At 39.8% G+C, this 14,003-nt stretch overlaps 1 protein-coding gene across 1 annotated transcript in view; it reads right to left on the bottom strand.

Annotated features, from left to right (window-relative positions):
- LOC101851040 (alkyldihydroxyacetonephosphate synthase, peroxisomal) overlaps positions 1-14,003 on the bottom strand; it is a gene marked incomplete in the record, with an annotated part of 32,982 nt that overhangs the window by 9,103 nt on the left and 9,876 nt on the right. Inside the window, 11 exon segments of the mRNA XM_013082557.2 lie at positions 699-760; positions 1,900-1,969; positions 3,010-3,059; positions 4,930-5,069; positions 5,849-5,900; positions 6,963-7,090; positions 8,160-8,268; positions 8,565-8,690; positions 11,557-11,637; positions 12,093-12,172; positions 13,427-13,498. Coding sequence (XP_012938011.2) covers positions 699-760; positions 1,900-1,969; positions 3,010-3,059; positions 4,930-5,069; positions 5,849-5,900; positions 6,963-7,090; positions 8,160-8,268; positions 8,565-8,690; positions 11,557-11,637; positions 12,093-12,172; positions 13,427-13,498 — 970 coding nt within the window.

Genomic DNA, 14,003 nt, shown 5'->3' with positions numbered 1-14,003 from the left:
CAATTTGCCTTCCGAGGCCATCATGGAGTAAATGGGATACAGTGGTGTCCGTGTAACAGCAACCCCTTGGGAAGCAAGCCTTGGTTGCTCTAAGGCAGATGTTGCTGCTTATTGAATTTTCAAAGAGGGGGGGTGGGGACTGTAAACTTAAAAGATAATGACAACCATACATCTAAGTTTTACAGTACTTTTGTTTCTACAAGACTGTGATGGCAAAAAAAAAATAATTACCAAAATTGTTCTAAACTTCGCTTCAGTTAATGTAAGAGAAAGGCACATTGACTGAACAAAAAAAGGGTCATAAATACAGTAGGGAAAAAGTTTTAGTTTTATTAAGAGTTTTACGGCACTTCCAACACAATAAGTTCATATAAGTGTAGAAGATTAGAGGTGTTACAAGAAAGTAACAAGCACAAAAAAGGAGGAGGAGAGATAAGGACAATAGCTGTTTGATAGGAAAGAAGGAGCAAACCACACCAGAGCACCCGCCAACCACCCACGCAGGAAAAAAGTTAAGACACATACGCACAAACAATAAGGGAAAGGAAAGGAAGTAAGATCAACATTTGGAGCGCTCCAACCGCCCGTCATATTTCACCAGAAACAAATTTTGATAGAGCAAAACTGAGAAGAAGTACAGAAACGGAGAGAACAAGAGCACATTAGAGGAGGCACCAGCAAGTCCTGAGGTAACAAACCTGTCCCACGGCACCGACGTCTCGAACGACTCCGCCACAACCATGTACTCAAAAGCAATGTCCTGAAACAATAAAAGAAAACAAAAACATCAAATCACATTCAGAAAATTTGTTTTACCCCGACAGAAAAATTTACTTCTTGTTTGATTTGTTTGAGTATTTGCTCAACAGTGCTGTAAACACAGAAAAATACATAAATCACACAACACATACTAAAGAAACAATACATCAGCATACTCTTTTGTCAAACACATTACTGCCAGTCATCACTACGCAGTGCCCGGTCTTTAAAGTCAGGTTATGGCGTCTTGCTCAAAAACATATGCCTGTGACCACCAATCTCATGCCTTTAGTCAATTCACATTGCTTGACAGTTGACCACATGACATACCAGGTCTCCACAAGAAAACCTGCACAATTAAACTGGGCATATGGGCTGGCACTGATGTTGAACTTCTCCCCACAAAGGACACTTTGAAACACGATAAACACATTGTGGAGAGATTAGATACAACATTAACATGTCAAGGTAAGACAAGATCGGATAGAAACACTTCAAGGCAAGAGACAAGATATAGATAGACCTATATATATATAAACACATGGAGGAGATAAATGACAAAATGCTGGAGATATATTTGGAAAGACTATTTTCAAACTTTGATACAATTACAATGTTTCCAAGCTGCTTCATGTCAAATTGATCTGAAGTTTGGGCCAGAGGTTGGCTAAACATAAGTGAGCATGCTCCTGGAGCTGTACACCGATCCCATCAGATCTCCCACATGCATGGGCCACAGGGAGAGAACAGGGCAAATACTCTGAACAGAGAGTTCATTTCATTTAACTGTCAACAACCTAAAACCTGCTAAATTGTCATATAGGACAGCAAAAACGTATTAATTGTAACCCCCAAATTATACCACCATCCCATAAAATGAAGGTCCTGATAGATCCGAGTTCCCCTAACAAAAAATTTCAATGCCCTGAGGCAGCCAGCTGTCAGAAAAGCACAAACACTCATCCCTTTACATGCATTCTAGTATAAACAATAAGTGTCTTACTCATACATTCTCACCCACACACATTCAGTCCCTCTCTTTTTCCCAAACACACACACTCATACTCAGTCTATTGCTCACACATCCCTTGAGTCTTTCTCTCTTTCACAACTTCATAAAGAAACAAACAGATGACTCACCCTGAGGTACGCAATGACAAATGTGAGCATATAGCCTCGCTCTCCATTGTCTGCGCCACCAGGAATGCCTCTGCAGAGCAACAAAAATACAGTAGAACCTGTCACAAATACGACTGATAAAGCAAAGTCAAACTCCAATCAAATCAGAAAAACCAGATCGAGATGGCTGCTGCAAATGTATAAAACTACAAAATATTAAGGCACCAGTCAAGAAGGCCATATCCCCCCCCCCCACCCATCCACATGGCTTTGTATAACACTCCGACCCACAGTGATGTTAATCTCTTCATACATAGTTACTTTTTTCAAACAAGATTGAAATGTCTCTCCTCCACCCCCCCTTTTTTTGGCAGCTATGTACCATTTATAAAGCTATTCATATTATTTACAAGAACTAGAATGTCTTCACTTATGAGTACAGATTTAATAGAAAAGAGTGCATAGCCAGACTTTCCAGGCCCACTTATTTTCTTCACCTGTCCACTGCCACTGTGTCTTAAAAAACACTATGTCACAAAGGTCTTTAGGTTTTTCGCCCTCATTTAACCCTATCCGTACGTCATGTTTTACTATTGTATCCATCAGACCGAAGGGCTAGAACCCAAATGGCCGCTGGATCGGAAAAGTAAAGTAAAGTAAAGTACTACTGTATCCATGCGACGTGGGGAACTCTGAGCCACCACTTCCAAAGAGGAAATTTACTCGTTAATCTGATCCGTACGTTTTGCATAGCACTCTGTCAAAACGATTTTTTGAGAAATACTGAAAGTTTCAAAGAGATCTTCGTACTAGAAGTATTTTAAAATGTTAAGTATACAGCCCAGGAGGTACAAAATGACCCCAGGGCATACGGATAGGGTTAAAGAAGACCCCAAACACCATTCCCTGAGATTAAGGGTGTGAAAAAGCTAATTTAAAAAAACAAACTCTAAAGATCTTTTTTTTTCTGTTTAAGTCATATTCTATGGGCATAGACCCAGGTACTTCAGCATAAGAAACAAGCATTGTGCTCCTAGACTTATAAGCTTTATCTGCTATATTTAACACCTACATTCACATAGACAGCATTTACTCCAGCACAAGCCAAAACAGATTTCAGCCGACACTCACCCAAACTTTGCTGCAATCTCGTACACTCTCTTCTCCAGAGTTGCAACTTCCTGAAATGTAAAAATGGCATGCTACAAAACACAGAACAGGATCTCTTTCTAAGCCACATGAGTTAACAAACCAGTACAAACACACAAAACCAGACCCAGAACAAGCTGAGGACACAACAGAGACTTTTTCGGGGGGGTTCCAGTAAGAGCTTTACAGCACCTTTCTAAAGCCTTTCTAAACAAAATGGTGAGAGAAGACACAAAATCTAGCCCACGATAGACGTAAATTATTCCTAGTGCATGCTGACTCCTGATTTTACTGAAGACCCGCAGACCGACCTTGGCAATCGTTTTAGAACAAAAAAAAGGAACTCAACTATTTCTTCCTGTCACACCGTCAGAGCATAACACCATCAGTATTTTAGTAACAGCCATTGAGCCTATGGCATGCCACCTTCACGGTATTGTCCTTCAGAGGACTGAAACGTAAATACTGGAAGGAACAGGTTGGCCCGTGAATCGTTTTGAATTCCTGCAAGAGTCCTATCAGGGGGGACAAAAGACTAAAACTATCATTGAAACTTATATGAAAAGATGTAAAGAAATGACAAATGAAAAAAAAAGGGGATGTGTGAGAGAGGAGGGAGACCAAGGAGAGATGAGAGAGGATAAAAATAAAACACAAAGAAATAGATACGGCCCAGGATAGAAATAAAGTGCAGTAGAAAAGAAGGAATATGAAAGATATGACGAGAGATGTATAGATGTATTCCAGCTGACGACAACATGGTAGTAAAAATACAGAAAATTTATATAATTATCTCAACCCCAATCCCCTCACAGGAGGTCACTCTTGTGCCGGTTGCTTATCAACTTCTTTTCGGTGCTTCTATTGCACAAAACCAAAAGAGTCGCCTGCAAGCTGTCTACTACCACAACTGGAAATGAAGATTTTAAATGCTCAGAGTGTGGCAAACTCTTCTCTGCCAGAATTGGTCTCAATGGCCATAGCAGAAGCAACAATTTTTCTTAATCCTTATTTCTTCAATTTCCCTTGAGAAACATTCTCCTCTGCAGATGCATTGGTCACCGTCAGACACTGACAGACGAATTATTATTATTATTACAGCACAAATCTGTTCTTGATGAAATAGGCCCTTAATGTGCTGACACGCCTTAAACAACCCCCCCCCCCCCACCTCCCCTTCCTGAAAATCACCTTTTAAAAAAATCACAGCTCAAACACATCTGTCTACAACCAGATAATTATTAAACTTTACAGAAATCCTTTCACTTGTTTCCATATTGTTAGCACATAGAACAGTGACACCCCTCTCACTACATATAATACTCTCAACTATATGGAAATAAAGGAACTCAATAAGTATCACCACCAGCAATTAGCATAACAATATGACTATAGTCATGAAGTTATTTAAAAAACAGCTGGTGCAATCAATACTGGAAAATTTCTCAGGTACAGCTATCCATCTCTCTCCATCTCTTGCACAATCCACCTTTCCTCCCACTCTTCCCCTCTCTCTTGGCTCATCTCTTTTTTCCTTTCGTTATTTTTCTCTCTTCTCTCCTGGCTCATCTCTTTTTTCCTTTCGTCGTTTTTCTCTCCTCTCTCCTGGCTCATCTCTTTTTTCCTTTCGTCGTTTTTCTCTCCTCTCTCCTGGCTCATCTCTTTTTTCCTTTCGTCGTTTTTCTCTCCTCTCTCCTGGCTCATCTCTTTTTTCCTTTCGTCGTTTTTCTCTCCTCTCTCCTGGCTCATCTCTTCTTTCTTTTTGTTGTTTTTCTCTCCTCTCTCATTTTTCCACCCTCCCCTTCTCTGTCTTTCTTTCCATTTTCCAATCCCTCCTTCTCTTTCTCCATTCTGTCTTTTTCTACTCACTGCTCCCCCTTCTCTCATTTCTCTCTCCCTCACCTCTTTGGTTCCTTCAAACAGCAGGGTAGCCACTGACATCTTCATCGGGTCAAAACCTTTCAGTTTGGTGACGTAAAGCTTCTTCAACCCATCCAAAAAGTTGGTCAACAGGGACTTGGACTCCACCCTCAAGGAATGACCTGTGGAAAAATCATAAAGAAAAGTCACACCCCCTTTTTTTTGTTGCAGGTTTCCTGACACGATAACAGTCATTCAGCGCTGAGAGAAAAAGGAAGACAGACAGACAGAAAGATAATTGGCAAAAAAAATAATTAAAAAAAAAAATCCCTACCACAGGAGCTCTTTAACCATGCAAGAATTCCAGGAAATACTATAATAATTTTAATCATTCACACTATAATTAGAGCTTTGTTTTTGTAGGAGTTTTACGCAGCTCGTAACTGCATAAGGTCAAATGAGCGCCATGGGGTGGATGTCAACAGAGAAGTCCAAACGGGGAATCAGGCTTACTCTACTCACCTCTCTAGTCTCAAATGCACAAAATCTGCTTCGACTATCAAAGCACCCCGGGAATAGCAGTTCACAAGAGAGTGACAAACATACAAAAGAAGTAGAGGAAAAAAGACAATAGTAAGGATGGGGAAAGAAAAAGCAGCAGTTCTCTTTATGTTGTTCGGGCACAGTATGAGCATGACATTAATAAATCAGTCAATTTACAATTCTACTGTGCATAAGAACACGTTAATATCCCCACTTTGGGAATGGCCTAAAGACACTTCAGTCAGTAGCACTGCCTGGTGGGGGGGGGGGGGGGGGGGAATTCTTAAATAAATACACACAAACAGGACAAGACAAAAGACAGACAGGACAAGAAACCAAAAAGACACACATTTTTAAAGAGATGAGACCAAAACTAGAAAGAGATGAGAACAAGACAAAAACAAAATCGGTTTCTCACCAAACTGAAACTGCTCATTGTCCATGAGTCGTATTGAGGCTGGTGCACAGCGCTGTAAAAAGAAAAAATATATATATATATATTACATTTATAAACTTTATGGTTGGATTTCATTTGCAATGATTTTAACGTCCTACCAAACAAAATCAGGAAGTCTCAATTGAAAACAATTAAGCCCCATTGTAAGAAAAAAGACCCCCCCCCAAAAAACAGGAGGAAAGACAACAGATTAAACACCATAAATATAAAGGTCCAACATACAATATCATTAGAGACATTTGCATTCTTAGTAACTTTAAACAATTAGTAGTGGGTGGTTGGCGGGTGCTCTGGTGTGGTTTGCTTCTTCTTTCCTATAAAAAGTATCGTCCTTATCTCCCCTTCTTCTTTTTTATGTTTGTTTTTCTCTTGTAACACCTCTAATCTTCTGGCGCTCATATGACCTTATGCAGTTGCGACCGCCGTAAAACCTACTAAAACAAAGCAATTAGTAACACATTTTTTCCCACTAATTCAAAAATAAGGAAAATTAATTACTGGAAAGCAATGATATAACCTGCATTCCTTATGGATACCTTCAACAGTTTTAAAATTAGACTGTGAAATTGGCCCAACTTTTCTTTAACTCAGTGCTTGTATGCTTGTATATTCAGAAAACAATTGTGAATTTCAGATGATCTACAGCAATAAATTACAGGGTCAGTAAAAAGATCCATGAACAGCCAAGAAAGGTGGAAGTCTAGATATAAAAAAAAAGCTAGACAAAACTTGCACACAGTCAGAGAAAGATGTACAGGACAGACATATTTGTAAAAGAATTACTGATAGCCTACACATACATTAGGAAGATAACACAGACGAGAGAGAAAATAATTTTGTGCCCAAAGCAAAACTGGTCAAACAGCTTGCTTTCAACAGTGACGATACTTGCTTCGAATAGATCAGTTAGACAGAGTTTGTTTATCTATCTAGAGTAAAGAGAAGCACACCAACACAATAAGTCATACACAGTTGGGAAAAAGCAAGACAGGCAAACTGGAACAGCACAAGAAAAGAAAAAAGTAGAAAATAACAGTAATGCCTAAAAACAGCAAATAGAAGACAAGAAACATACCTGGCGGGCAATTTCCCTCATGCAGCCAACACCACAAGCAAAATCTCGAAACACGATGGAGCCATACTTTTTGCACTGGGGCAGTGGTCGCACTTTCATGGTCACCTCTGTCACCACTCCCAGAGTTCCTGCAGGAGGGGACAGGGGAGGATGGGAGTAGATAACAGCCATTAAGTACCATAACATTTCATTAATTGTGTGAGTAAAGAATGATACGTCCACACAACAATGGTTATTTACTGCTGGGAAAATGCGACAAAAGACAGGCAGAAACAAAAGAGGGAAAGAAAAAAAGTAGAACCTACAAGTGACATCCTCCGACCATCCTGCTCATAATTCACCGAAACTAGATTGGGACAATAGTAATACTCCAAAGAGCAGGAACAAATCATATCTGAGCAACCCTGGGCTGGGTAGGAGACAATATCCCAGCAAACAAGAGATAATTGATTTTTTTCAAAATTTCCTCACTAAGGAATCGAACTCATGTCTTCTGAATGCAACTACAAAGAGCCTAAACCATTACTATACCACAGATGCCAAGAAAAGAAAAAGGCAAAACACATAAACACTGCATATTACCAAAAAGACAGCAATTTGTGTGTTTGAAAATGAAAACAAGACAATCACGATGAAGGTCTGTTAGGAGAGGCCAACAGAAATGATAAAAGAAAACCTCTCAAACCTCAGCAGGTAAGGAGAGTATAATCAACAGGATCTGTGTTTTGCAGTTTCCCATTCTTTATTTTTATAATATAGGTAATTCATCTGGATGGTCAGAACACAATGACGGTTTATCAGCAACATACAGAGAAAATTGGCTTAAGGGTTTCATTAGTGATGAAAAAAGCAAGCTGCTTCCACCCTGTGTGTCAGGGCCAAAGCCTGGTTGTGGGGGATCCAGCGTCTAAGCAGAAAGACAAGGGATGATAAACTTACTCCTAATACATAAACCAATCTCACATCCTCTGCATGTGGTGGTGAAATACTCAACAGCTACACCACAGATGCTGGTCCTACCAGGACGAAACAACTTTTACTTTCATAAAATATGAAATAGTAAAGATGTGCAATGCAACAACAACAAATGAGAAACAAAATAAGACACTCTATCGGGAGCCAAAACAGATGCACCCCAAACTTGCTAGAACCTAAACAATGAAACAATTCATATTTTGGCAGAGATACTCAACACACCTTCCGAGCCCAATATGAAATGGTGGATATCCAAGCCTGATGAGATGCGGGGTACCTGACAACTTTTTTCCAGGACGCCACGCGGGGTCACCATCTTAACGTGCACAACCTGTCAACAAATATACAGCATGTAGGAAAAAACAACAACATTGGGACTCAAGGGCTTATTTGTTTTAATAAACAGAAGCACACAAAAGGGAACTCATGTACACGCATGTTTATACATGTACGACCACAGACCAGAAATGGGTATGTACAATCAGGAACCTCCTCTTTCCACTACACACACACACATATACACCAAAAATGAAAAGCAACAACAAACAACAAATAAAATCTCAACAAAGAAATTAAAAGCACGAAAGCGCCAACAGAGAGTGGGTATGACCCAACAAAGTCTCTCACCAGGTCCTCAATGTTCCCATAGATATTCTTCTTCATCCCTGATGCTCTGGTGGCCACCCAGCCACCCAGGGAACTGAACTCCATGGAGTCTGGCTCATGGCCTGTGCACAAGCCTCGCTCTGACAGCTGGAAAGGAAGAAAAAAAAATATTGCCCATTTCAGTTGCATGGAGATGTGGTCTACTGTAAGGCGGGGAGTGCATGCATGCTCAGGGGTTGGAGGGAAGGTTGCCCATTCAGAAAAAGGAGTACCCCCAGCCCTCCAGATCTAGGTTTTTGCTAGGGGAGGAAACAGAAAAGTCCTGTTAAGTTTGTTTGTTTGAGTAAAGAGAGTACATCGACACAATAATGGCATTTAGTGCTGGGAAAAGGTAAGACAGATAGACAGAAAAAACAGGGGGAAAGTAAAAAAGAAGGACCTACCAGAGGCATCCTCAAACCACCTCCTCCCGTTAGGTCAAAACGTGGCACAGGGAAGGCTTATGTTTGTACAGTCACTCTAATGATCTGCCTCTTTCAGCATAGACAGAAACCACAGGCATAATGTAACGCAGAAATACGTAAAAGGAAAGCACCCGTTTCCTCACTATGGTCAATAAGGAGTGCTGTCCTCAACCATATTTTGCCAGTAATAAATGTGCATGTGGTCAACTCAGCCAATGCCACTAGAAAATGCAAGTTGCACTCAGAATAGAGTAAATTTTTTAAATTGTAATTGTTTTATGGTACTTGGAAAACAAATAAACCATATAGATGCCAAAGATTAGAGTTGTTACAAGAAGGTAATGTATGAAGAAAAGGAGGGACAAGGACCATAGATATTTGTTATAAAAAAAGGAACAATGACTAACTGTACTCTGCTGACTTATCTAACGTCTCTTCAGGTGTTACAATACTTCCTTGCTACATATTTCTCTTTCATCATAAAAGACTAGACAGACTCTGTTTTTCCATTTACTGCAGTCTATCATTTCTCACGGAAAAACACAGAAACAAGTTTGACTGTGGTGAACTATAGCACCAGCTGTCTGTAAGCTCCTGTGTGAATTAACAGTCGAAACAGCTATAACATTTCCAAGTCAATCACCCGGACAAACAAACACTTCCCCTCTTGCGGTTTTTTTCTATATATTATAACACAGTCAAAGAGGACCATCAGTCTAAGATGACCACTTCTCTCCTTGACAATGGGCGGTAGTCTCGGACAGGTTCATTCCATTCTGTTGGGGAGACCTCTCAGAATAAATTTCCCTCCTTTCCTACAGAAGACAACTACAGAACGGACTACATGTTGTGTTTGAGCATTACCTACATTGGCATACTGTCATGCCCACGGACCCGAAATACTGTTATAATTCTCTCAAACAAATTAAATCCATGTCCAAATTTAAAAGGATGGCATCCACATTCTGTTGCCTTACCCCACCCCATCCCCCATGCCCCTTCCCTGAAAATCAAACTCAAAGCTTTAGACAGTGAAAAGTGGTCAAAAAGTGGATCTTGTAATTTACGTGAGATCTTATAACTCAAAAATGGGACCTTGTAATTCAAGTGGGATTTCATAACTAAGAAAAGAGACTTTGTCAATCAAACACAAGCATGGTCAGTACAGATAAAGAACCTTGAGGTTCAGCATGACACAAGTAGCAAACATTCAACAATATCCACCTGCTACCACTCCAATCTCCCCCCCCCCCATTCATATTGACAGGCTTTGTAATGTTCGACTTTCATAAGCGTATCCAATTTCAGAGGAGAGAAAATAAATTCCACACAAAGTCCAGTGTCAGCACTACCTGTTAGGGTTAAGCCTGCAACTCCAACCCAACAAGACACAAACATGGCACAGAGAGAGGTTACACAATCCCTGACAAGTAATTTGCATTTCCTATTATGCACTGTGACCACATACACATTCTAATGAAAGCATTTTACAAGCTATTATGCTGTAAGGTACGAATCTTATTCTAATATAAGGAACTCCGTTGGGAGAAGAATTCTCAGTCCTCCATGACACCATTGTATTTCTATCTACGCAGCTTTTCAAAACTGGGAAATAACAAGGACAGATATGACCTTTCTCTCACCTTCTTCCACTCACCTCTTGCACACATCCACACACAAATAACCCAACATGCAAGAAATAAACACATACACACACACAAGCCACCTCACAGCACTGGTATCATCTATTGACATTTGTAATTAATGAAACAAGATGAAGATTTATGGATAATATATGGAAATGACCAACACGCTGAAACCAGGGTGGGCATCTGATAGCCTCCTGTGTCTTGTGTGTCTTTCACATCCACAGCATTAAGGATAAATAAATGTCAACCTGCTGTACCCACCTGAATAAGCAAATGGCACAGCTGTTGTGTAGTTTGTTCGTTGTAAAAACAAAACAGACAGAGAAATACTTGAGATGACCAAGGCATAAATAGTGGAGTGGACTTTTGATTTACTGACACCGACTTTTCATATCAACAGCAACAGGGATTTTGTATTTGTTCAAGTTTAATGCCCTGAGATTAACCAACAGGCACTTTAAAAGGCTGGAAGGAGTCACCTCTTTCACACTGAAATGGCACACTTGAGTAATTATACTCAAACACAGATATAAATGGTGTGGTGCCCTAACCATGTTACTGAAACCTTTTTATAAAATTTGAAACCCATTGCCAATGCCAGTCTGCTAGTCCTCAGTAAAAATCAGGAGTCAGCATGCGCTATAAATAGTACAAATTACTGTGTGATCACTTTGTTTCTGCTCTCTTTATCTAAAACATGTTGGGTTTTTTTTTAATCTTTCAAGAAACCGGTTACATCATTAGAGGACAAACGCCATTGATATGTCAGATTCATCTTGATGTAACCATCTTCATTCATTCTTTAGCCTAACCACGCAGCCCAGCCTTCTAAACCTTCCCATTGGGTCTAATTAAGAGCTACTATCTTAGGAAAGAAGAAAGACAAACATGTATGCCCACCTGTCTCTCCAGGTCCTGGCCAATGATGCCACACTCTGCTCGCATTGTCATGTTTTTCTCATCAATCCACAGGATGCGATTCTGTAAGAAGAATAAAAAGTTTGGGAGGCTTACGGATCAAGAGGTAGTTTTCCCAGGCCTCCACACGTATATCAAAGTACATAGTTTGATATCTGGTCCTGAAAGTCTGAAGGATAATGATAACAGAGAGCTTGTTAGCCTGACGATGAAATCGCAGAGCTTATCTTGATGTCAAAGTAGATATGGTTCCAGAACAAAAAGATTTTAGGGTTTAATAACATCTTTAATCAACAGACAGATACCTTGACAATTGAAGATCACAAAGGAGTAGACCTGTTAAGGTCAGTTACTCTAGCAAAATTCAGCATCAATCCCCATCAAAAGCTGAATACATTTTGATCTTTACAGATAAGAATGCCAGTGGAAAAGGAATTTTTGTCTGCCTGAATGGGGAGGTTCATCAAACTTGAGGGCACAACATGGCCAAACACATTGAAATCACTATATGTCCTTACCATCTGTGAGGTATCCAAAGAAACAATCATTCTCCTCTCGTCTTCCGGACACTCAAGAGCATTTGTCACACTGGTCCCACCTGACAAGACAGCATAAGCCAAAGTACAGTTCATATATTCCACTTAAACTTCAGTTTACAATGACTCGCACAACACAAAACATATCTCGCAGTAATCAAGAACCCATCGCGCTGCAACAATTCAGGAAGATTCAAGGCAATATCTCAACATGGCCATGAGGTCTTTATTTTGATGCAAGAATTAATGCTTCTTCTGTCTGTTCATATTTTTTTTATCGAAGTGACTATTCCCAGTGACACAGGGGATGGGTACAGAAACTATTCCCAGTGACACAGGGGATGGGTACAGAAACTATTCCCAGTGACAACGGAACTCTTTTGCATAAAAAAATCAGAAGCCGTCGCATTGTAGACTCTTTTGTCACTTCAGTTCAGTCTACTTCTGTTCTCTTCTCTAAGGGCTTAGACTTGACTGTAAAATAGACCTAAATCTAGATCTTGAAGAAAGAAGAATGGGGAAGGATTTCTACCTGTCCTGTACCGTGGTCTCCAAAATCCGTAGGTAGATCTAGATCTACACAAACGTTAAATTACGACTGAATAACAAGCAAGCATAGAATGATCATTCCTTTTTCTTAAAAAAGAATTCTTCCACTCACACCAGAATCTACTTTAGTTTAGTTAGATCTAGAATCTAGATCTAGATTAGATATAGTCTAGTATTTAGTTACCAATCATCATCATGCCCGTGTAGATCAGAGTGGCAACAATAGATCTAATGGGCCTGTCTGTTCTCAGTGTCACTGGGAATAGTTTCTGGGCCTATTCCCAGTGACACTGGGAACAATTCTGCCGTAGGCCCTATTGCCAATGGTTTCTAGGCCTATTCCCAGTGACACTGGGAATAGTTTCTGGGCCTATCCCCAGTGTTACTGGGAAGAGTGCTTTCCATTTTTTATACAGAGGCGAAATATGACATTTCTCAACACCTTAATGCTGAACCCTCATTTTCATAGGTAAGTAAAAGAGGATGTTTTGGGTTTTTTAAAATCTTTTTTTTTCATTAAAAAAAAGTAATAAAGAGTACCTCGAGTCAAATGACAAAATGCTGTGTGCAAACAGAATTTTCAACAAATAGCCACTTTTTGCTGTAAAAAGTAAAGTCACAATGGGATAGACTCTGTACAAACATAAAGCCTACATGTTTCCAAGAAAACGATATGGTTTGGTTAATTAATTAAGGGAAAAAAATCTGCCCTCCCCTTGAAATTCCTGTCATCGGCAGATGCATTAACACCCCCCCCCCCATCTTACCTCCAAAGGGGATGATGACCACATTGTGCTTACAGGCCAGCTCCACGATCTTGACCACTTCATCATGGTTTACTAAAAACAGAACCAAAAAATCAAATTTTACTAAATAAGCTACATTACGTTCGAGAAAAAAAAAAGCAAGTCAAAAGTAGAGAAAAAAAGTGACAGAAAATTGTGAACGTTGATAGGGATTCACAATTTTGTAACTTCAGCTCAAAAGGTCAAAGAACATTACAATGCTACAACTGCATATCAATTTAGATGGCTCACTCTAACACAAGCTTTTCCAACGACCAATTCCCTAGAAAAGAGACTTGACTGTAAGAAATTCAGCTGGGCCGATGATGATTAATGCCTGAAGTCGGCTAAACAAAATAAATAGACAAGCCATTAATAACTTTAAAAGACCTTCAAATAAAAACAAAAGTGCATACAGAGAAAACAAGCTCTGAAACAATTTAATTATCTTCTATGACCAGGCGGAGAGGGAGAGGGAGAGAGAAGAAGAAGGAAGAGGGAAACAGAGAGAGGGGGATACATACAGCAAAAGAAAGTAGGAGAGAGAGAGAGAGAGAGA

The sequence above is a fragment of the Aplysia californica genome, unplaced genomic scaffold, assembly GCF_000002075.1.
Source record: "Aplysia californica isolate F4 #8 unplaced genomic scaffold, AplCal3.0 scaffold00181, whole genome shotgun sequence".
NCBI lineage: Eukaryota > Metazoa > Mollusca > Gastropoda > Aplysiida > Aplysiidae > Aplysia > Aplysia californica.
The sequence above is the reverse complement of the archived record's forward strand: the minus strand, read 5'-3'. Positions and strand labels throughout refer to the sequence as shown.